Here is a 24,358-nt window from a genome sequence, read left to right as displayed (position 1 = left end):
CAAAAAATAAACCAGTTCAGTTTCAGTCGAAGCCAGAAGCAGCATCTGGTCTCGTTTCTCTCCCAGCATCAAGAAGGTGTGTGCAACAATGCTGAAGATATTTCCAATTCTAGCCATCCTTGCAGGTAAGAATAACAAACTGAAATTGCGCTGGAACAAAGGAGCCTGTGGAAGTAAGAGAGCAGGTGAACCTGACTAGCAAACTAGGAGAACTTTTGAGATTAATTATTTCAGGATGGAATAAAAAATTATGGCTATACTGCCAGACCATCCTTGGAAATCCACAAACCGACCCCTGCCTGGTTTTGAGCTTTCTGCTCAAGAACAGAATTTTGGCTTTGGTAGATTAATGCTTTGCTCTGATGTCAGGAAGAGGCAAAGAGCTCTTGTATGGAGCGTTCAGGTCTTTCAAGTCTTTCAAGGTCAGGTTTTTCCATATTTGGCTTTTGTCTCCCCTTGATAATAGGGCTGGAAAATGATGCCTCAGTCCCTCAGCCACCAAAAAATTTTAGGGGGGGATGCTTAACTTTAAGCATGCAAAGACTCTTTTCATTAAATGAGGACATAATACTTTGTGGAATCCAGGAATTTTAATTTTAATTTTATTTTTAATTTATTTTTAATTTTCCAGGTATAGTAAAAACTATGTATTAGTCATATTTCAAGGTCATTTCATTGTGCTAAGCTTTACTTTTATTATATACAGAAGCAGTCATTTTAATGCTCCATGGACATAAACAGCCCCTGTACCCACTACAGAAAATGAAAGCTAGTTTCCACATCTTCTTTTCCAGGTGGAATTATCTGATTTGGGTGCCATAGAAATATTTTAAGTAGCTACTCCTGGAGTTTAAGTGTTCTAACTCTCACACACATATAAACCCAACAGATTTTTACCTTAGATATGAAAAGTAGTTCAGAAGTGGTACCATATATACTTTTCAAAGCAATGTCCTCTAATTTGAAAGTTCTGGATTTAAGACTAGCAATGTGCCCATGTTGGTGGGCACTACTGACTGGGGGTTTCTGTTGTGGCTCAGAAAAGATCAACAAACTTGGATTTATTTCATGAGTGTTAAAAACTGCAAAGGACTTCAGTGAAAGTGGGAGATTCCTAATTCACTGCAATGACTTTCCCTGTGGGAAGGAAACAGTCTCACTATAATATTGATGAGTAAAGAAGTGGATCAGCCATTTTTAACAAGTTATGGTCCTGTTCACACAAGCTGTTTTCACTCTGTTATTTCTTATTTGTGCACTTTTAAAAATTTAAGCCAAAAGGCCTGTATGTAGGAAATGGGATTAGGGGTTGGAAGCCATAAATGAAAAGCGAAACTGCCATTAACATTCATGGTGAGGAAACAGGCTCTGTGGGGCCAGTTCACTCTGCTGTCAGTCAAAAGATCCATGTTGCAATTAGCATTGGTTTAAACAGCCTTTTCACTTGAGTGAAGATTATTTCAATTAAATGTATTTCTTCAAAATATAGTTTTATGGAAACTAGAATACTTTGTGGAGTAATTTTTTGCTAAAATTAATTTCTTCTGGAAAAGATTTTAACAGTCAGACTCTGTGGCACTCCTGACTCTAAAACCAGAGAATGATAAAGTAAATATGTGGAGCAGATGACTGGAAAATTGATGTTTTCAGCAGAGTAACATTGTGTTGAAAGAGAGTACCTTTAATCCTGCAAAGAGCAGAAAATAAATACACATCAACTGTGGCAGGAAACAATCATCCTCTGGCCAACACTAATTCTTAAAGCTCAGAACAGTGAACTGAGATACCTAAAATAATATGGCACAGCTTTTCTATTAGATCTCACTAAGGACTAAGCTGGCGTGAACTCACAAGACAAGCAGAACTGGCAGCCAGTCCTGGGATCCCCTCTTTCCCCAAGGCAGGTTTGACACATTTAGGTCAGTCTCCAGCCATTCCTGTGACACTATATTATATGTCTTCACATAGAATATAAATCTTCTTGTAGTTTAAACCCATTCATTTCATCCTAGCCACCATCAACACAGAAAGTATATTATTCCTTTCCTCCTTGCAGTGAGCTTTTACTGTTGAAGCCATCAAACAAGGAAAACAGTTCAGATAGGTTTGCATACTGTATTAACTCATGAATTTACAATATTAAATAGTTTAAAATACAAAATAGATAGTTTCTTTCTATAAACAATGTTTTCTCACACAAGGCTGTTAATTTCAGCAAAATACTCTTTAGTATTACTGCAGATTCTGCTTAAACTCTCAAAAGCAGCACCCCAACATAATGCACAGATCCTGCATTGAGAAAAATATTTTACATCTTTGTCTCAATCATTAATATATGCAATAAACCCACGAGAAAAGTATTATAACATGAAATTCTCACCTTGCCTATTTTGCACAGAAAGCTCCAAAATGTTTAATGTTTTCCATCCCATTCAAAAGAAATACATTCTCAGTCTGAATCTTTAGACATTAGCTTTCAAACTGGACTCAGTGACCTACCAAAACCCTGAAATTCAGACTTATTTTTCTGACAGCTCTATCTTTGCTGTCATGTGTCATCATGGCTAGTAATTCACAGAGGATAGAAACAGATAAATACTGTAAGGTGGTGCTTGGTTCCTTTCATTACTGTGATTGTGTAGTCAAGACTGATCAGAGTCTTGGGAAGGGCTCACAAGTTGTGTTTGGTCCCTTTCTGCTCTGAGCACAACAGAAAGGGCTGCTCGAGTTATCAAAGAGCCCACACAGTAAAAGCACTTCCAAAAAGGTTTGTTTGATTTTTCCAATGTAATAGCATTGGGGGAAAAAAAACAGCTTCTGGAGGTAAACACTTAGAAACCTAAACAAAAGCAAAGTAATTAGCAAAAGAAAAGCAGAGAAGAGCTGCTGGTCCAGCCTGAGGGATCCAACAGTGCCACCAAGTCCCAGTCAGAACATAAGGGTGTATGAAGTGAGACTGCTGTGGGTGATGATGCTCCACAGTGAAGGAGATCAGATATCTTACAAAATAACTGCAAAAAAACCCAAAAAGGACAAGAAAGATGTAAGAGAGGGGTAGACACAGCTGTGAATGAGAGTGCAAGCACAGGAGAGCACTGTGAGTGCAGAAGAAAGGTTCAGTTTTACCACAGACTCTTAGTGAGAAGATGAGTATCGGCCAATGAGAACAAGTATGGGTTTTGGAAGTCTGCTTTTTAAGAATATTATTTCTTGTAAGGGCACAAGTATTCTGGGGGATTTATTTGCTTGCTAGCTTTTACCCAGTCCCAGCTTGTTATCTCTGAAATTTCCACCCAAAGCCCAAGGGAAACTGTACTGAAAAGGAGAACAGCCAGATCCATCCTACAGTTTCTTCAATAACCCAGAGTAATAATTCCTGCACGGCTCCCAGGGCCAGCCCCAGCTGATCTCTCCTCTCCACACCTCCTGCCCACAGGCCACACCAGCGGGGTCGTGGTGACCGTCCCTGAGAAGACAGTGAATGTCACGACAGGTGGAAATGCAACCCTCCTCTGCACATACACCAGTGATGGACTCCTGGGAAATTTCTTTATTCAGTGGAGCTTTTACAGTGCCAAAGAAAGCCAGCTGCATACTGTAAGACATTTCTTTATTATTACTATGAAATTGTATTTGAGATATCCTTAAGTCCTCAAAGAGTCTCGTTATGTTTGATGGGGTTATCCTTACTACAAACCAGGTAATGTTGGGGTTCCTACCCTAGAGATTAAGGACTGCAGTGACATTTAGGGGCAGATGAACAAATTATCTAGGCTCCTAGTTCCCACTGACATGCCTGAATGCCTTCACAAACTGATGAGAAAGTACAAAAGTGATCCATGTGCTCAAACAACTTGCTCTGTCACACAGGAAATGGGAAGCAAAGACCAGGTGTCTAAAAATCACACAAGTGCTGCAGCTCCTGGACCAGCTCCCTTTTCTCTTGTCTGGCAGATATTTCCTGCCATTGTGAAAGCTGCTTTCCTGGTGAGACGCCCTTGCCTATGACAATGTGTTGTTCCCCATTTAAGGGTCAAATGCGAGCTCCTTGACTCAGGCACTGCAGTTGTCTTTTGGCAGCTCAGTAAAAAGTGCTGTGCATAACAGTGGACTGTGAGCACAAAGTGAGCAGCAAGTGTTGGCAGCACTCTGCAGAAAGTTGTCATAGCAGGAAATTTGCCACAGCAAACGTGCATTGGTATTTCCCAGCATCCCATGGCTGTCACTGTGGAAACAGAACAATTACAGGTCAAGAGCAAATGGTCCCTGCCCTTCCCAAGACCCCAAAAGGCTGCAGTGCCAAACAATATCATACTCTGGGGGATAATGAGACTGTGTTGTAGGCTGGAGTGTCAGCATGGATGAGATTGGGAAGGACACCAATACCAGGCAGTGACTTGGTCTAAGCCTGAGCCTCTCATGTGGCTGTAAAGACCTTGCAGAGCAGCCTGGTCTGCCTGGAAGGGGTCGGGGATGGGATGTATATCTGCCTATATGTACTCACACTACTGCCCAAACTTCAAGAACTATCTGTTAATCTTATGTTTTGTTGGGGAAATGAACCCATGAATTTCATTCCCAGCATAACACATAGGGTATGAGCTCCCATCAGCTCAGTCCTGACAGGGGGTGAGCAGTCAGCAACACATTCTTTATAAGAAGAAATCCTAATTAGAAGTGTTGCTGAATCCTTGAAGACGACTGAGATTCCTCTTCCATGCCCTGGTGTCAGGCTTGTGCTTGTGGGACAATCATTTCCCATTGTTTTTATCCTTTTGCCAACATTTTTTTTTTCTGGAAGGTCAATCCTCCTGCCTGGTGTTACAGCTGAGAGTTGATGTAAAGATTTGACTTGGAGGACTGTCACAGTCCACACTCAGGATATTTTTGTCCTGTTCATTATTCTTTCCCAATAATATTTCAGTAGGAAGCTTGCCATTGCTGATGCAGGTGCACCTTCCATTTGGTTTATCAATTAGAGCAGAATTAGCATGTAAATTGCAGAATGTGCAGGTTGTAATATATTTGGCATTGAACAGCAGTAGCCAAAATGTAAGAAATGGCAATTTAACCTAAGACAGAACTGCTCACTCACCTGCAGTATATCACAGCCACAGATAAAGCCTTATATCAGTGCTAAGTGCAAACCCTGGGCCCATCCCAAATTCTGACCCCAGCTGAATGCCACACTGATGTAGGCACACCTCGCCTGATTGTGTAGTTGTTACTCATTGTTTGCTTTCTTCAAGTTAAAACTAATTTATTACATGAAGAATTATTCCTGAAAGGCTGGTAGCTACAGGTTTCCTAAGTTGTATATAGTACAATATCTTATAATTTTGATCCAGTATGTTACATCTTCAATTATAATTGCTTGTTCAGGTGGGAAGTACAGTACTGACATAGGATCAAGCCCATCTTCTCCAGGTTTGATTAGAGTCTTTCTGTTCTACTTGCATCAAATTTTCCATATTGCAACACACTAAATGCCATACATTTTTCTGGTCACAATCAAGAGGAATAAGTAGATTGCAGTTTAAAGTATTTTAAAAGGAGAATCACACAGTTTCAAGAGATCCAGGAGGGGAAAACCATTTGTAAACTGTGGCTAATGATAAGGAAAATACCCCCTGAAAATTACAGTCATAAAATAGTGTGGGTAGTTCAGAATACACTCAACAAGACCTAATCCATGCAAGACTACCAGATGTCAGGGAAACTTAATGGATCAATCCCTCCAGTGCTCCCTCCTGGCTTCTGCAGCTCTCACTACCAGCACAGGGAAAGCTGTGCCTATAAGGTCCACGAGAAACACTGCTGGGAAAAATTGCATTGCAGCTGGATTCCCCCGTCTGAAAGTAATTCCACGGCAAATTCACACATTTGTAATGGCTGTGTTTGTGATGGGTGATTTGCATTTTCATTACATAAAGTCAGTTCAGTCTGGAAAGGCCATGGGTTAGTGCTAATCCCCTTCTCCTTGAACACCAAGGCACACTTTCCTCTCCCTGCAGCTCCAGTTCTCCTGGGCTGGCAGGCTCAGTGAGGCTCAGAGGGTTCCCTGCGCTCCCTGGAAGCTGCTGCTGTCCCTGGAGGGTGCAGGACTGGGGCACTGCTCTTTTTAAAATGCTTTCAGCAATGTTTTAATTCAGTCTTGTATTACTTGACCCTGTATTCTTTTACCACCACCTGGTACTTCCTTACCATTTTGAACCTACTCACAGTGAAATTAATGGTGTTAATGCAAACACTGGGAAGAAAGGCTTGTGATTGCTTGTGGAAAATATGATTTAAGAAATCACACAACACAGCTGAACATAAAGTTGGATTTTCACCCTCCCTCTGAATGAGGCTGGTATTTCTATTGCAGGCTGATGACTCTTCTGAATTTCAGAAAGGATTGGGAGCCTGAAAGCCCACATGTTTTTCTCCCACAAGTTTAAACAAAAAGATAATCTCTCTACAAACCTGGCTCTGCCCTGGTGGCTTGGCACATTGCTGAATTACATTTCACATTTTGTTCCAAGTAGGGAACATATGCATGAAAATGGAGGAGGTTGCCAGCTTTGGCTTTCATTGTTTAGGTAAAACAATACTAATATGCAATTCAAAATATATTTAATATGCTGGTAAGATGACAAACCCAACTATATTGGAAAGACTGGCACCATATCTTCCTGAATACCAGAACAATAGCTTGACTTTTAACTGGAATAAAATTATTTAATTTTATGATATACTTAGGTTCTTCTAACAGATCCATAATAAATTACCAAACACTTCCTTATAAATAGCATATATTTGCCCTGAAAAATTTGTTGAAAATTCTGGCTCTGCTAAAAATTTGCCATTTTTTCAACAACTAATTGGATAACATTTTCAAATTTCATTTTTGAATATTGGAAAATTCTGCCAAATATTTTGAAGACAGGAGACTTAGAAGTTTTATAAAAAAATACAGAAAATACATCTTCTTCCATCTACTAAATTTTAAAATAATCCTGACATCTTACTGAATGCTAGATGTCTTGATGACCATGTTATTCACATGGGCACTACACTCAAAATAATAAGATTAAGCAGAGGAGATATTCTCTATAACAAATATGTGTGGAAAAAATTATTGATTTTAATAAATGTTTATTTAAACAATTGATAACATGGCCCTTTCTCTCTACAGTGGCAACAAGTAACAGGGCAAGCTGTAAACATTTATAAATGTTATGTATAATTAAGACAAATTTATACCATTAAGAAGCTTTTGGCTTTAAGCATTAATGAATGGGAGGGTTAAATTACTAGATTTTAGGACATAACATATAAAAAGCAGAGGCCAGAGGTAGCCCTTTTTATTTTACACTGCCACTTACAGTACAGATTTTGCAGTGTTTTGAGATCCATAAGCTGAGGTACAGTCCTGGCTGGAGTGAAATCAGTAAGGCCAGGATCAGGACTAGTGCCAGTGTTAATTTAATGTAATGTAAGTATTCAGCAGCAGATTTTACCTTGCCTCAAAGGCAGGCTGTGCTTTCATTACTTTGCAGCCTGCTACTGATGCAGATCTGCCTCCCAGCACAGCCTTGTGAGGTTGGTTTTGTCTTTTGCTGCTTGTTGTGGTGTTTTCCTGCCCTGTCCACCCTCCCTAGGGCTGCCACAGCTCCCACCATGGCAGTTACACCCTGGGCAAGGAGGAGACACCACAGCCAGGCTGCTCACAGGCAGCACAGTGAAAAGGGGGCAAGCAAACAGAGCCAGCTGTTCACAGCACTCTTTTGAAGACAGCACAGCTTTAGTGGGTGAATATAAACTTTTTTTTTCTAATTGAGCCTAACTCTGCTTTTTTCCTGAGAAGTTTCTCTAGTAGAAGTAATTTCCCTCACTTGAACTTAATAATATAAGTATAAAATCATGGAAAACAGGATGCTATACATATTTTTAACTTTTTATTTTTGCCATTTAGCCCTTAGCAACATGCCCTTTAATGCTGAATTTAAGTTTTAAATAAAAACTCCCAGGCAAGGATCTTGAGAACTTTCCAACACGGAGTGATCTCTATTTTACATCTCAGCAAACGGAGGCTAACACCACTCTGCTCACCCAGGGTACATCACAGCCTGGCCTGGTTCATAAGGTGAAGTCTCAGCTCCTGTTAAGACCTGCATCTGTGCTTCTTTTCATGCTCTGAGTCACTCAGCTGGCCCCAGTGTAAAGCACCTAAGTAAATGTTTGAAAGCTGAAGCCTCTGTTGACACTTCACAGGCGAGGCTGCAGCCTTGCAAAGCTAAATACAACTCCTGAACCTAACCTGGGCCACACCTGGAGCCTCCAGCCCAGGCCACCCACAGCTAAAGACAATGAAATGGTCAGGGACACTACCTGGCTAACCAAGGTGTGCCCAGGGCAGGATTCTTGATTGAAATTTTAAATTCATTATATGAGTAAAGGTCATGGATGCCGGTTACTTTTAGGCAACACAGAATTATTGATAGACTTCTTATGAAAATCTTCTCCAAAAAAAAGCGAGCTTGTGGCACATTGGTCAGCAACAGTGGACAAGGAGAGGAACCCCAAAAGAGGAAAGAGGCAAGCAGAGTGACCTGAGCACAGATGTGTCAGTTCTTTCCACCCTAACACCCCAAATTCAGATTGCCAGTAGTTCCAACAGCAGCACAACTCTGCTGCCCAGCCCAAAGCAAGGCACAGCCGTGGCCACTGGGCTGCCCCAGTTGAGAGCCAGAGGCCAGCCAGCCCTGTATGTGGGGGGTTTCCATATTAGCTTCTGAAAGAACAAAATCTCCTCCATGTAGTCTGAGCAGTTCAGGGAACACCTTCACAGACTTTCAGCCACAAGACACCTGAGATCCTGTGCTGCAGAGGCTGTCAGTGCTGCAGGGGACACCCCTGGGAGCAGAGCAGCCCATTCCAGCCCATGAGAAAGATGGGCCTGTCTGAAGCACCTCCTGAGGAAAACGTCCTGGAAAGGGCCTCTCTCATCCATAAGCATTTCTTTTTGCCTAGAGCTGATATTTTAAAACTGAGTTTTATCTAGTACTTAGAGCAGGCACTGTAAGGAACAGCTTCATGGGAAGCAGAGGCAACGCCTCCAAAGCAGAGAAATGGAGCTGCTGTTGTCATGTCACTGCTGCTGGAGTGACTCTGGATGTCAGTGGGACTATGGGGGAACGCCTGTGGCTATCACAAAGGGAAGTGCAGACAAGAAGAAAATAATCAGGTTGTAACTGGGGTGTTTGGAGCAAACATTAATCTTAGTTTGCCTAACTCGAGGTAGAATTTAGGAATAAGCTTGTTTCATCTTGCGGGTGACAAGGCCTGAGATACTTTCTGCACAAAACACTGAACACGAGGCACCCTGCCCTCGTGATCAGCATGGATGGTAGGTGGGGAGCTGTGTGAGAAATGACTCTTTGATTTTGGGGGAACATTTAAAGTCTCATTTAACTCTCAGATCAGCACATTTTTGCTCAAATACAGCATTCCCCGTGTCATGGTATTCTGAGTATGGATGAAAAGTCAGTCAGTCTTTGTCAAAAGACGGTGTATGTGACAGATGCACGGGGAAGATGTAGCTGGAGATACAAGGTAAGAAAACAATCCCCATAATCTTAAGGGGGAAACAGAGCTAAATATCTTCTACTATATTTATGCTACTGTGAAACCTGTATTCATATTCTGTATTGAAATCTCAAAACCAGCACATGACTGAAATAGGTTGAACCTGATGCATTATCCAGAATTTTTAACTCACCCTATTTTTATTGCATTTTTCTCTGTCAAAATTATTTTGGATGTAGCTGTTGTATTGGGGTTTTTCCTCCCCCCACCTATTCTAGGTGGCTGAATTTGCACCTTCAGGAATATTCTACCCAAAGGGTATCTGAAGGGTGTGTGTACCCACAAGGAGCCTTCTGGGCTGAATGTGAGCAAGACTGGACAGCCCAAACTTGGGGCTACATATTTACATAGAAAAAAAAATCATCGTGGATCTCCTTTCTAGAATATAAAACCATTTTGAGATGTGATGGATACTGAGGACACTGAGCTGAACCAGCTTCCTTTCAGCTGTCAGCTCAGCGTTCCAGCCATAATCCATTCCAAACTCCCTGACTGCAGCATGGTTCCTATCTCACCATGAGGTACAGGGTACAGCCAATGTAAACTGGCATCTCATAATAACTGCTGAAGAGCAGTTACACCAAATGCACTAAGAAAACACATTTGTTCTTGATGGGAATTATTCACTAATAGCTCAGCCACAAGAATGATACTGTGAGAACATGAAAGAGCTGCTCCTTCAATATATTTGCATCAGTTAAAGCTGCTGAATGATTAATCCTCTAAAGGCTTCTGACTCCCTCCCCATTTTCTTCTACCAATGCACTATTGTGACGAGACACATCTTGTCATTGTTAATATTTTCAATTCCTAGTGCAAAAAGCCCAGTAAGGGATATTCCTATAATATGCCTGCTATCTTCTGGCAGATCAGAGTTTTGACAAAAATGTGTGAAAAGAAGCTGTGGATGAAATAAAGGATTTGGGCCCAGACTCAGTCATGTGACATGTGTCAAAGAAACCAACACATGTGTGAACATTTGCTTTCTTAGCTAGCTGAGTTCAGAATCTGAGCTTTGGGCCTTCATTAACATTCTGACTCTGTGGCATTTGTTCTCTCATTACATGGTAAGATGCTTAAGGAAGTGATGAACATTTTTCCCCCTTGTTATTTTATAAATCCTGTCTGTCCTCAGAATTCAAAAAGAGATCACAATCTCAAACCAGCAAAGTCGTTAATATCCTCCATTTTCTAGTAACTTGAGAAAATGTCAAACAGAAAATGACAAACAACCCAATGACAGGCAAAGACTGTCAGTCACACACTGAATCCATCAGAAAAACGTCATCCAACAGGATCCTAGAGCTTTACATGTGCAGGGGGGGGAAAGGGAGAAGAGGCTGGGGGAGGAAAGACAGGTACTGGAAAAGAGGTCATGTCCTGAAAATGTCCTCCAGTCAGGAAGCTGGGATTCTGTGGAGATTAAGCAGGACACTTTGTAATGCCCCTTCAAGTGCATCCCATAACAGTGATATCCATAAGTACTAGGCATGTACAGCATTGTGATGCAGTGACTCCAGGAGATGAGAATGGGAGGAGTATTGACCTGGAAATTATGAAGGAGTCCATCCAAAGCCATCTGAAAGACACATATTTATGCACATTCTAGTATATATTTGTCCTGTCAAAAGAAGAAGAGAAGCAGAGGGAGGCATGTTTCTTCTAATTTCCTGCCTGCTTCTTCACACACCCCCTTCACACCCTAAGGAAGATCTTTCTACAGAAGTTGTACAACAAAAACCTGTAGGTGGGCTCCTCACTCTCTGCTGAACATCTGGCAGCCTTTGAAAGTCCTCAACTCAGCCTCAGCTCTGCTTCCTCTGCAGGCAAATGTATTCTACACCATCACAGGAGAAACTGCCTGTGGACATGAAGGGTAACCCCAGCACGGCCCCAGAAGGCCTGGAAGAATGGCTGGAGACAGCAGCTCTAGGCACTGCCTGGCCCACAGGCTGAACAGCCAAACTAAACTGTAACCCTTTCTAAGGTCAGAGATGTCTTCTGGGCAACTTTGCTGTTTAGCAGAAACTAGTGGCTCAGATTATGAAGTTATTAGGGACAACAATTTTAGGAGTGATAATCTCCACTACTTTTTCTCTCAGTTGTTTGATTAGTCACCCAGGCAGCTGCTTCCATGAAATGTGAAAAGGCACCTTTATATAATAACTTGCCTGAACAAACTAGCTGGTAAGAAGGAGCAACAGCCATTAATGCACCCTCAATATTGTTTCTGCTCTGGTAAATCATCAACTTCACTAGAGCTGCTCATGATTTGCTTGAGGACACGAAAAGCTTTTTGTTTGAAGGGAAGCACAGCAGATTTCTTTTGTATTTGTTTGCATTCAAGATGGTGCACTTAAAATATATTTATCACACCAGATTAAAAAGGTTTTCAGAAAAAGTCTACCATTGACTAAATATACAGTTTTCCCATACACACATTTTAGGTAATATGGAAAGAAAAGTCAATGATGTGTGTCTGTAGGAGAAAACATTAGCTGGCAGTTGCCCAAAACCAAAAAGTTTTCTATATCTTCAATAGAAAACAATATTTTTACTTTTGAATCGAAACAGAAACACTTTTGCAAAGATTTTCATATCAGTTTTCTGAAAGCCACAAACCAGCTTTTCAAGGACAGCATAAAACCACTTTGAACCAGGGTTTAAAATATCCAATTTGAATGTATTGTTTAAAATGGACTATGAATTCACAGCCAATTAACTGAAACATATTCCTCTTAAATGAAATTTCCTGTGTACACAATCTAATCATACCTCCGGGACAAGATATACACTCAGCAATTAATCAGAACATTATTCAGCCTTTTTGGTGTTTACTACCTTCCTTCAGGGAATGAACTCCAGAGCCATGGAGATAAGCATGGAACAGGAGAGAACAGAGAACAGGCAGGAGCCTGCAGAGGAACTGAACACATTGCCTGAGAATGTTTCACTGCCTTTATGTTCATGGCTGACAAAAAATGACCCAGTAGGACTCTGTTTGATTCTACGAAGAGAAGAAATAGTCTCTGCTGTGTTGGCACCTGCCTCAGATTTAATAGCGTACACCAAATATTTTCTCTGCATTCATTGACTCAGAAAGAGAGAACACAGGGGCTTCATTTTTCAGTGCATTTTATGAGGACTTGAGCATGTAATCCACCCTGACTCCAGGTCAAATACACCAAGGAGCACTTGCTCCTCTACAGTGTTTACTGGCATGCCCTGACTGCATTTACAACTTGCAGTGCCAGTCTTATTCCCAGGAAGATGGGCTGTATCTAAATGAGCACTCACTGGACCCCTTCTGCTACTCTTTACTCTCACATAATCCCAGATCACTCTCAGGTAGACTGAGTAGAATTTAACCCCTTTTCCAACAACCAAGCCTTTAATAGGGTATGATGGGCCTGCCACTTCTCTCATGCTGCAGCAAGATACACATGACTTCATTTAAATCATTCTAGAGCTTAATTTCACATTCAGTGTAAGGAGCTCATGGAACCCCTTTCACTGCCCTACTCCAACAGTGAAGTTGATGGAGAGGAGGAAATCCAGGCCATCACTATTGAGAGCTATCCAGCGACATCAGCCTTAGAAGAGGCTGAAGACAGAAATCACAGTTCTTGTAACTTCAAACTCTTGCAAGAAACAGTGACAAATATTAGTCTGCTATTGCTCACACTCAGATAAATGTAGAATGAGACTAATGTGGCCAGTGTGTTTTTGTAATTCCAAGTAGACAACTTTTTTGATGAGTGATTTGTTTAAACCAAACTGCCTATTTTGAACACTCTCTTTCCCCAAGGAATACAGTGTGTCCATCCAAACTCTGGTTTGGCAATAGAGTTCCATCTCTGGAAATTTGCAAAGCATAAAATTAGATTTTAAACTGATGGTATTGTATGCACACAATGGAAACTGGGAGGAGTATCCAGCTTCAGCTGACTTTCTAACCAGGTCTGTCATCGAGCTGACCCTGGTACCTCTTATGCTTCTCCACTGTACCAGCAGTGTTCCACACCTTGGGAATGCTTTGGTGTTCAGAGCCCTGCATCAATTGTACCTGGTGTTTGTAATCCTGGGGCAGGGAAAGATAAAGTCTGGCTGAGGAGTATGCAAAATTGCTCTTGAGATAGGGCCAAGCTGCAGTCCTGGAGCTGCTGGTGCTGTGCAAGCTGGATTCTGACCTTCATTTCAAAGCCATATCTTTGCATAAACCAGCTGTGCTCTGACAGTTTTGGAGTGTACCTTGCTTTAAGCTAATAAAGGCTTTTAGATAACATTCCTTAAAGACTTCAGTCAACACCATATCTGGGAGGATAAACAGAATTAAGAATTAATATTCTTAATTCAAAATGCAATCAGTTGATCTGCAAAATAAAGCAAATTGTACTTCTCGCCTGGGGATCCCTAAAAGGCAGGGAACTTTGACCAAAAGGAAATTTTGATACTAGTCAAGTGAGAATGGCTTGTGAAGAGGAGTCTGTGAAACTTTTTCCTACAAGCATTTTCCCACTATTTCATTAAAAAACATGCTGTTACTTCAACTTCACTGATGATTCTGGAATACTGCCAGTAGGAACAATGTTAGATCTATTTGGGTCACAACCTGTAATTCTATATGGACACCTCTCACCAGTTTAGAGAAATGACTGAGTGTGCTGGAACTGTTCACTTTGCCTAGTGTGTGTATGTAGGTGCTGGGGGAACATATTGCCTGCCCAAAGACGTCACTTTCCTACAACACTATCATTACCACCTCAGAAAAACAATTAACGAATCATAGTTTTCCACATCTTTGTTCTTTCAGATCTTGGTTTCAGAGCAGAGTTACATTGGACAGAGGGCAGGTTCTCCTTGAGAACTACTATATTTACCCCAGAGCAGATGAGATACTGCAGTTCCTAAACAGACTCAGGGCTCAAGGCTCAGACTGCCATCCAGGCTCTGCAGTGAACACAATTCTACCTCTCCTTTCCATCAGCAGACAACAATTTTGGGCTTATGAGGCCACTTCTATTCCACAATGCTGCTAAGAGCAATTGATACTACTGAAGTCAGTGAAATCAGTCAATGTTAAATCAGCAATTTTTATCTGGGAGGAAATGCTGCATTCCTTAGAAACATTTATCCTCACTATGCCTATCATCTGGCAAATCATTCTTTTACTATTTAGTAAAAGGGGAACTTCTTGATCCCAAATAGGAATCCCCCAAGCACTGAGGCCAGCAGGTATTCTTTACTTCCTCCCTGATATAAATTCAAAAAACCAAGATAGTCCATGACTGCCTCCAAAGCTGATGACACAAACAACAACAGCATGGCTGCTCTAATTGCATGTGTGATGACTCTGCTCTGTTCTTGCACTGCATCCTCATGGCTTTCAAATTTACTGCCAACAGATCAGGTGCCTTGTTTGCTTAGACCTTTGTCTTGTGAATTCATTTCAGTCCTCTGTTTGCCAGATTCTGTTTGGAAAGCTCTGCAGCCACCCACTTTTTCCAATGACAGGTCCATCCTTGTCATAATCTTCTACTGAGCCACTTATTAATGCTATCACAAATTATCAGTGCTTCACTTAATACCATTATTCACTGTGCATGACTTGGCATTTTTTCACAAATTTGTCATGATGGTCAATGGCCTCACTTGTGTTTTTGCAATTGCATCAGTCTGTGCTTGGAGTATCCACAAAAATTTAGCTACTGTCAATTACACAATTAAAAATACCATTTCTGAAAAGCTTGTCTTTTAAGAACCTGTAGAAGTATGTATTCAAATGTAATATGTTTTCATTCCTTCTTTCTTGGGAGAGGAGGCAAGAAAGGGGGTGACATTGCTTGGCTTATATCAGAAATCAAATATATTCTGAGTACCAAACAAAGCAGCGAGATCTTTTGTTATTAAACTAACAATTGTTTCTTTATCACAGATCTATTATTATTCAGGAGGCCAGTCTTACTCCTATGGAGCATTTAAGAACAGGATAACAGCTTCAACAAGTCCAGGGAATGCATCAATAACAATCTCCAACATGCAGCCCTCAGACACTGGTTCCTACACCTGTGAGGTTTTCAGCCCTCAGGGTGATGCTGGACAGAGTCAAAAATCTGTGATTGTCAATGTGCTGGGTAAGTGCCTCCCCTCTCTGTTGCTGTATTGTCTTTTTCATCCCATATTATGAAACACTGAATTCACAGCTCAAAAGACGTAGGGCCAGAGGGAATAACAGGCTGTGGTAAACAAGGCCCATGATGCAGAGGGAAGCTCCCTGAGTCACTGCTGCAGTGTTTCCAAGGGCTCTGGAGGCAGGCAGAGCCTGGGTGCCCTCTAGCTTCCAGCCACAGCTGACCGGCTTCCACTCCACAGCTGCCTTTGCCTGAACTGCAGGCAAATCTCATTCTCCCACCACTGGCTTTCAGAGTCACTTTGTGCTCGCAAAACGTTCCCTTATGTAAGCAGGTATGAGGGTGGCTACAATTACCCAACTTCACTCCATTTTTCATACTGGAAAACAAAGTGATACTAGTTTTGGTCATCATTTTAGCTGGGAGTGACAACTTTTCACTAAAACCATTACATGCAGTCCCAGCACAGTCCAAAACTTAGCTAAATTTCCCTAATGTTGATCATGGTGACTTGCATAAATCTAGGGAGAGGCGGCAGTACAGCCCAAGAGTTCTGACTCACATCAATTCCCAAAACCTCTAGAAACTTAGTATTTGTTAGATGAAAGTAGTACAAAGTTTGTTTCATGTAGAAGAAAGCAATAGTTCAACCATGAACAGACAGAACAGAAAGGGTGAAAAGCAGTGGAATGAGATATTTTATTTCCTAATAAGATAAAAGATTGTACTAACCCCGTATAATAATTCCTTTTATTATGAGAATTCATACCCAATCAGAGTGACAAATCATAGACATATGGGAATGTGATTCCAACATCACTTGCCTATTTTCTAGGGATAAGAAAAATATATATGTAAACTGATTTCCTGAAAAACCAAAGTACTACTGATAATTCTCATCTAAAATTCCCAAAATAAATAGTAAATCTTGGAGCAGTTGAGTAAAAGATTACACTTTTTACATGAAAACCAAGAAAAGTTTAGGTTTGGGCTACGTTCATTGGTGGTGGTTTCCCTTGACAGCACTCTAAAGAATCACAAAAGCATATCTGGAGGTATCACAAAAGCATATCTGGAGGTAGGAAATGAAAAACAATGGTGTAAGTGAAGACAGAATCTTCCCTTTTGTGCAAAATGAGGACATTATATAAAAACAGATACATTTTTTAACAGAACTATAGCTGATTTATTTCCTTCACAACTGTTAATATACTGAAAGAATTGGGCCTTGATCCTCTCTCTCTCTGTGGAAAAGCTCCTGCCATGTCTCTAGAGAAAATGATGCTGCTATGTGGCAGAATGGTGTATGGTGAATAGTGAGTGGCCCATTACAATGAAAATAATTGATAGCTGTAGTCTCAACACCTCCCTAACAGTTAATATGCAAATGGAAGATAATAAATCTGTATCCTAGGCCATGTACATATATTTAATATTACTCAATTTTTTTAATGGGAGAGGCTTTGGTCAGTTCCATAAATGAGACTCTGCTCTTGGATGGAAACCTGTAGATGGGGCTCAGGTCTTTGCTCAGAGCAGGGTGGTACCAGGACTTGAGGTGGATGTTTGCAGCCTGGGTGTGCACTCCTGATGTGCCCGTTCTTATTTTACAGTCAAACCATCAAAACCTTTCTGTAAAGTAGAAGGAACCCCTGAAAAAGGCCATCTGATCTACCTCCTCTGCAACTGTGAAGAGGGATTGCCTCGCCCCACCTACCGCTGGTACAAAGTTGATGAGAACACCCTCAAGCCTGTGACAGAACAACTTGGTATGTAACTACAGGACTAACATTACATGCTCAGGATCTGAAATTCCAGCATTTCAAATGCTGTGTATCATATAGGCTAATTAAAATTAATCCTCCTCTTCCAATAGTCAATATCACAGAATCATATTTTTATTTATTCAAATCAACTGACAGCTGTCAAAACCACAGGATGCTTTTTCTATTTAATATATACAAAAAAAAAAGTTTAAATTGTTAAAGTGAGATAAATATTTATATCTTTACACCTCTCTTCCCTTGAAATTTTGAGTGAATTTAAGTTGAATCAATTTGTCATTCAAGTAATAGCACATCCTTCCCTCCCAGAAATTTTCTGGACCTGTTACATTTTCATTTGTGGAGTCACACAGACAACCATAGTATCAGTGTGGGTAAAACCTCAGCCAGACTGGTTGGCAGAGTAGGGGTTTCTAATACACCCCTAAAGAATCTACTGGAGCAATTTTCAAGGAAGGTAAATGTTTTATTTTAAAGAATACAAAAAAAAACACACAAATAAGTCAATAATTGGTGAACTCTTTTTCTAATATCTGAATAGCTCTGTGTTACCCACTACAGAGAACTGTTTGCCTCTACAGAATACAAACAATAACTTGTACCTGCTCCTCACTTGTCACAGATCCAAACTCTGGCATCCTTTACATTGGCAACCTCACCACCTTTGAAACTGGCTACTATCGGTGCATAGCCAGCAACCTCCTGGGGAACAGCACCTGTGAGCTTGACCTAACAGCAAAACGTAAGTGAAATACATTAAAGGCATCACATCTTTGATGGAGGACATACACAGCTTGCAGGAAAATCCTTTAACAACTTTGAAGCTTAGATTTGGTTTTTTTCAAGTAAGAACACAACAGGATTTTGAGAGCTCTGGAGTTTTCATCCAGGCCTGCCCAGACTTTACAATGACCTAGAAAACTGATTTAACATCCCCACCTTAATTTCTTGCAAGGAGCAGGAGCCAGACCTGGTTCTGACTGCAGACTCTTTACTGAGAACAGACAGACAAGGAGCTTTGAGCAGTTTCTTCCATCCAACAGTCCCACTAAGGTCTCCCCACCCCAGAAATTACAACCATCAGTGAAATGTGGTAGTACAAGGACTGGGGCACTGTAGATGTGACCACTAGCTGAAAGACAGAACTAAAGGCAACCTGGATTTCAGGATGTGTTTGCAATGATTGAAAAGCAAAGGCTTTTACCTATTGTCAGTATTACAGCCCAATGATTCTCTTAGCCAGGCATAAACAGGGAGTTTGTTGGGATAGGGAGCTACCCAGTGAGAAAGGAGGCAGCAAAGACCACCTGAGCACAGAGCTCTCTCTTTCCTGGAGCATCTTTGCCAACCTCCTGCAAAGAGTTTTTTGAATACAATCCCTTTTTCTGCTAAATGCTCCTGCACTAAATTTCCATGGGATTTTGCTATACTACTACTTTTTTAAAAGTCAAGTAATCTTTTTCTTTCCTTTGCAGATTCAGATGGTGGTATTGTTGCTGGAGCACTGATTGGAGCCATTCTGGCAGCTGCTATAATCTGCATTATCGTCTGGGTCTTAACCAAGAAGGCAAAAAATAGGAAGTCACCAAATAATGAGATGCAGTAAGAATTTCTGTTTACTTCATTTTAAGACAAGTATTTCTGTAAAGCACTGTTGCTATTCCAGAACTAAAGTAAAATGCATAACACGAGTTTGAGAAAACTTCCAGAGTTAACATCTGCTTTTGGGGGACTTTTTACCTGTTGCTCTTTTAACAGAAGTTGCCATTGCCCTCTTCCCTATTTTAACAGGCAGCTACCACTTAGCAGTATCTGAAACCATGAAGTAAATGGTTTGAAACCACACAAACTAAAGTGGCAATTTATAAAAACAGCTCTTTAGATTTTAAAGTAATGGTGTCTGTTAAAAGCAGGTAGAGGAAGTAAAAAAAGAAAGATCAACTAAGGGTCACCTCAGGAAATGTACTGATATTTAAACACAGAGGGCTTGGGTCAGTGCTATCTGAAATTACAGGACACACACTTGGGATACTCCCAAGCATCTCAGATTGCAGGAAACACAAGGTTTAGACAACAGAATGGAGCCCAGAATGTCCATTTTGATCCTGCCCTGGAGATGGTTTCTTCTCTGTGCTTTGGTTGCTCATTTTTCCCTTAAATTGCCAAATCTTCAGAATAGGGATAATCTCATGCACTATATAGACTGTATTCAGCCCATTGATGTAAAATGCTGAATAACTACATATAGTTGAGGCCAGAAAAAAACCTGTGACTTCCCTGTAGCACAGGTTTAAGACTTCCTAATACGGAATTCTGCTAACCCAGACCAGTGATCAGTCGCTCATGCACCTGATTTCTGCTTTCAGTTGATGTAGTATTAACACCTAGTTTTGTACTTGTATCCTAATAAATCTTACTGCATTGAATTAATCCACTAGCATCTGATATTTTTTACCATGTGAAAGTGCTTCAGTACTGGGAGTTGGTTCATTATCATTTTGATAAGATAAAAGGAATTAATACCTTTTACTAAAATTTTTTTCTAGATTTCTATATTTTCTAAAATACGAAATATATTTTATATTACCTTTCCAGATTTTAGTATTTTCATAATTCTTTTCTGACTGAACTCTATTTTTCATGTACTTCAATGGGACCCCAGATCTACATGGAATTTCCCGGAAAGCTCACATGAAGCAGCAAGTTTTGCTATCACACCTCAGATGCTGCCAGCACTTAGTTTCCCTTTCCACTTTCTTGGCATAACATTTAAACATACTAAAATCCATTTTATTCTAATGGAATCACTTAAACCAGCAATGCAGATGTCTTTCTAGATAATATGCTGTCGCTCTTTCTGTCTCAGCACCGGTGGTGTTGTAACCTTTTCACACAATCTTGAAACAGTCATCATAACATCGGGGTTACTGCTCAGATAGCAAATACAGAGATTCATTATTTTGAAAGACTCTAGTGTACATGGGATTTCAGCATGTGAGATCACAATCCTAATCCTGTCTTTCTGCAGAGAAATGGTTCAGAAACAATCCAATGCAGACTATGTTCAGGTACCCAATGAAGAAAACATTCCTGTGACCACAGTTCCATCAAGCAATGCAACAAATGAATACCCAAGTGTCGATGAAACAGCAGCTCCTGCAACACCTGAAAATGATGAGAAACAAGAAGCAGAAAAAGAAGAAATAGCCTAGAGTTTATAATAGTTTTCTTTGTCACCTTTGGACCCCTTTATACAAAAATTCTTGTCATTGAATTAACATAGAAACATGACTAAAACTTGTATTCAAGGCATTTTTATTGTGACGCACTGGGGTGGATCAAAAAGGGTCTGTTACACAGGCACTTTGTGAAGAGCAGAAGATTTGGCCTTTAAAGTGAACCAAATTTCTTTTATTATCTAGTTATACTGTACAAAAATTTAAATATAAGAAGAGTATCATCTACATCAACCTATTTTGCAAAACTAATTAGTAAATGGGCTGAAGCATTAATCAAAGTAAGAGCTTTCCAGTCAACTACCCGAAATGCTGTGTGTCCACACAGTTCAGAACCACGGTAGCCTTGTCCAGAAACAGCGTTAGCCAACCTGCTTCGCGTGCACCGAGAACAGTAATCATGGCCAGTACGTTGCAGTGTTTCAAGGAACTGATTTTGCACATCAGAAGTAAAAAGAAGGTACATTAATGTCATCAGAATGCTGAAACATCTGTTAACATTTTAACAGATGTTAAGACCTGAGTCAAGGAAATCTTGTGTGTCTGAATTCCACCTAAGCTAAAAAAGAAAATCCTGGAAAATTTTACCCTGTTGCTGCCTGACATGGAAAACATTCTGTTAACAGTGACCTTCTTGGCTTAGAGCTCCCAAGGGTACCAGCGTTCCAGAGTTGTCTGTTTCAGCAATTCTGGTTTTCAGTTTAATGGAACTGGCATTTGGGTACCCAGTTCAGACACAAATGATTGTTCTACACAACAGGAGCTGGAGATTTAAATCCTTTGCAAGGCTTGTTCCAATAGGCATGCACAGCATCACAATCCTCATGACACACAGATATAGCTGCTTTCATAACTTAGCAGCAGTACTGCTTTCTATACAGCACATCCGTTTTGATTGCTTCCTCTGTCTGAGATGATTTTAATCTCTTTCCAGGCTTGTCCTACCCACTAAGCAACAAACTCACTCTACTTTTCTTCTGGTCTCTTACCCCAGTGTAACAATCTATATTCTATAGATGAAAGCATCAAGAGGGAAGGTAAGTGGTGCAAAGCACACGGACAGCCAGCAGTCGAGCAATGAGCACCCCTTGGAAGAAGAGAAGGGCATTGAACCATACACACCTGGGTCACTAGACAACCCTTCTCCCTGGGCCTCATTTCTAATGTTACACAAACTCCATTTTTCATAAAGGCAAAGATAATGCTTTCAGAAAAGCTCAAGGACCATGGGGCTTAGGCAAATACAGACCCACACCCTTGCTGATACAGGCAGACACTGGTTTCAGTCTCATGCACTGCAGGAAAACATATCTGACTCAGGGATCTCGAGTTTTTTGGCACTTAAGTCTTTCATAGGATCTCATATTCATAAATCCTTTAGCGACTGTTCCTAGACGATAAACATTAGTTATACGCAACATTTATCTTTAAGATTTCTGGGCTAAAATTTTCAGCTTCAGTTCCTACAGCTCTAAGTATGTTTATCAAAATAGTGAGTTAAAAAAAAAAAGATAAAAGGAAAAAAATATGCGGCAATATTTAAGGATATAAGGCACGAGACCCTAGTTAATATTTATTTTGGATCTTCAAGCATAACTATATTCATTGCTCTTTCCTCAGTTTTCTGACTTCCAAATATTTTTCCTTGATAGGCACGTCCCATCAAAGTGTTTAGCTTCATTCCAAAGTAAGAGAACATTAATGGTATTCTTCTAACACTATTTTAGCCAAAAACTGTTTGTGCCAGTCTGTGAGGGTCACATCCTTGCTAATACCAATACTGCCATGTTGTAGCAGTGAATCCTCAGACTCCTCTCTCCCCAAAATATCCAGGGTATATCTCAAACTGGGATCTATACAGAAGTCTCCTTAATCAGGCAGCTCTTACTGACTCTGTGCCAGGCCAAATTCCTAACTCACATCCTGCCATCCAGGTTAAGCAGCTTACTGAAAATATCTGATAATTACAGCCAGTTTGTGTAGACCTGCAGGATGATGATATTAAGCACACTCAGAAACAACAAATGAACAGTCAGTACTACCTGCTGCTCTTTGGGTGCTATTTCTTTCTGAAGGTGTTTCCTGACAATATAATTCAAGTCAATTATTGGTCCAAAGGCTTGGCTGACAGCAGCAATAATTTAAAATAATTTATCTGACATTCCTAAGCATTCTTTTACTCTTCCCTTCATAGGAAAAGATTAATGTTTTCATGTAACTGCTATAGCTGTATTAGTTCTTCTAATGCCATTTCCTGCATGTATATGATCTTGTCACATTGTTCTTACTGCTACACCTTTCCAACTTCCAAATCCCTGCAACAGCGCTATTGTGATTGAAGAGGGGACTCTATTACGTGGTCATATTTCTTTTAATCCTTCCTTCATCTCACTTCCCACATTTATCTGCTGGTATTCCTTACCTAGCTTGCTACAGTAAGAGAGGAGCATATGCTGGTGAAGTTGTCACTAACTTCTATACAGTCTTCTGTACAGTCTTCCTAGAACACCACAGGTTTTATATTTGTTCAAAAAGTAGAAATTGCTCAAGTTATGTTTAAGTTTTTATATAAAAGAAAGGAACAACTGACTAATGATTCCTCTCATACTTCTAACCACCAGTGAGTAATAGATGGTAGTAAAAAGGCAAAATAAGAAGCAAAACGGGCTGCTGGGAGTAAGGAGATAAGGAAAATAACACGTATGTGGAGTTTCTTACCATAGTGTGGTGTTTTCTGTAAGCCTTCTGGCAGATGTTTGTTCTCATTTCGGTGTTTATCTATAGTTTATTAAGAAGGATGGGGCACCATTCCCAGCTTCCCACTGATACTCTTGGCAAAGCACAAGTCCAATTAGGTACTGATCCACGGTGGGTAGCTCTAAAGCCCTGCAGAGCTATGCAGGATGCATGAACATTTTTCAGAATTAGATGTTCCAACAGTCCGTGCTGCATGGCCCATTTATCTTCCCATAGGGAGTGGGGATCATTAATACGGACACCAGAAATTAAGCCAACATCCAAGCCACCATCTCCTAAGGAAGCAGATTTACAAAGCTACAGAGCAGGGTTTTTTGCTATACAAAGATCAAGAATGAACACAGAACTCTTAGCTTCAGCTGCTCTCCAATCAAATTTTCAGCCATGCCTGTGCAATATATAAGAAACATTTACTCAGTCAGGTTCCTCCTTCAGTCAAGGTCTGTGTGGCCAGAGTTTACTGTACAGGCAAGTTATCCCTCCTGTTCTTAATGAGTCCCCTCAGTGAAATTTAACCTGCATTTTGTGTTCTAAGATACATTTAAAGTCCTTGGTGAAGGTATTTGTTTGGTTGTAAGTTTCTTCTTGCTTATCAAAATAAATTGCATTACCTTAATCCCTACAAATCAAACTGTAGAAACTGCCAGCTTGCATTTCACCCCTTCCTTGTGGCTGAAGATCAAATATGTTGCATTTCCATACTGTGTAACGGATGGCAGGGTTTCATCTCATTGTTCACATCCCAAACATACAAGCTATTTAGAAAATACTGGTTTTCTTACATGTAAGTTTAATAAAGTTTTATAATACCAAAGAC

General features: G+C 40.4%; 1 protein-coding gene across 1 annotated transcript; it reads left to right on the top strand.

Moving 5' to 3' along the window:
• VSIG1 (V-set and immunoglobulin domain containing 1) lies at window positions 1-20,948 on the top strand. Its single transcript, XM_053990594.1, has 8 exons — window positions 1-125; window positions 3,437-3,597; window positions 9,493-9,600; window positions 15,569-15,767; window positions 17,378-17,533; window positions 18,171-18,290; window positions 19,024-19,150; window positions 20,577-20,948. Exons 1-8 carry the CDS (start codon window positions 89-91, stop codon window positions 20,758-20,760), a joined length of 1,092 nt encoding a protein of 363 aa, XP_053846569.1. The 5' UTR covers window positions 1-88; the 3' UTR covers window positions 20,761-20,948.
• The last annotated feature ends 3,410 nt before the right edge of the window (window positions 20,949-24,358 follow it).

Source organism: Vidua macroura, chromosome 14 (genome assembly GCF_024509145.1).
Source record: "Vidua macroura isolate BioBank_ID:100142 chromosome 14, ASM2450914v1, whole genome shotgun sequence".
Taxonomy (NCBI): domain Eukaryota; kingdom Metazoa; phylum Chordata; class Aves; order Passeriformes; family Viduidae; genus Vidua; species Vidua macroura.
The sequence above is the reverse complement of the archived record's forward strand: the minus strand, read 5'-3'. Positions and strand labels throughout refer to the sequence as shown.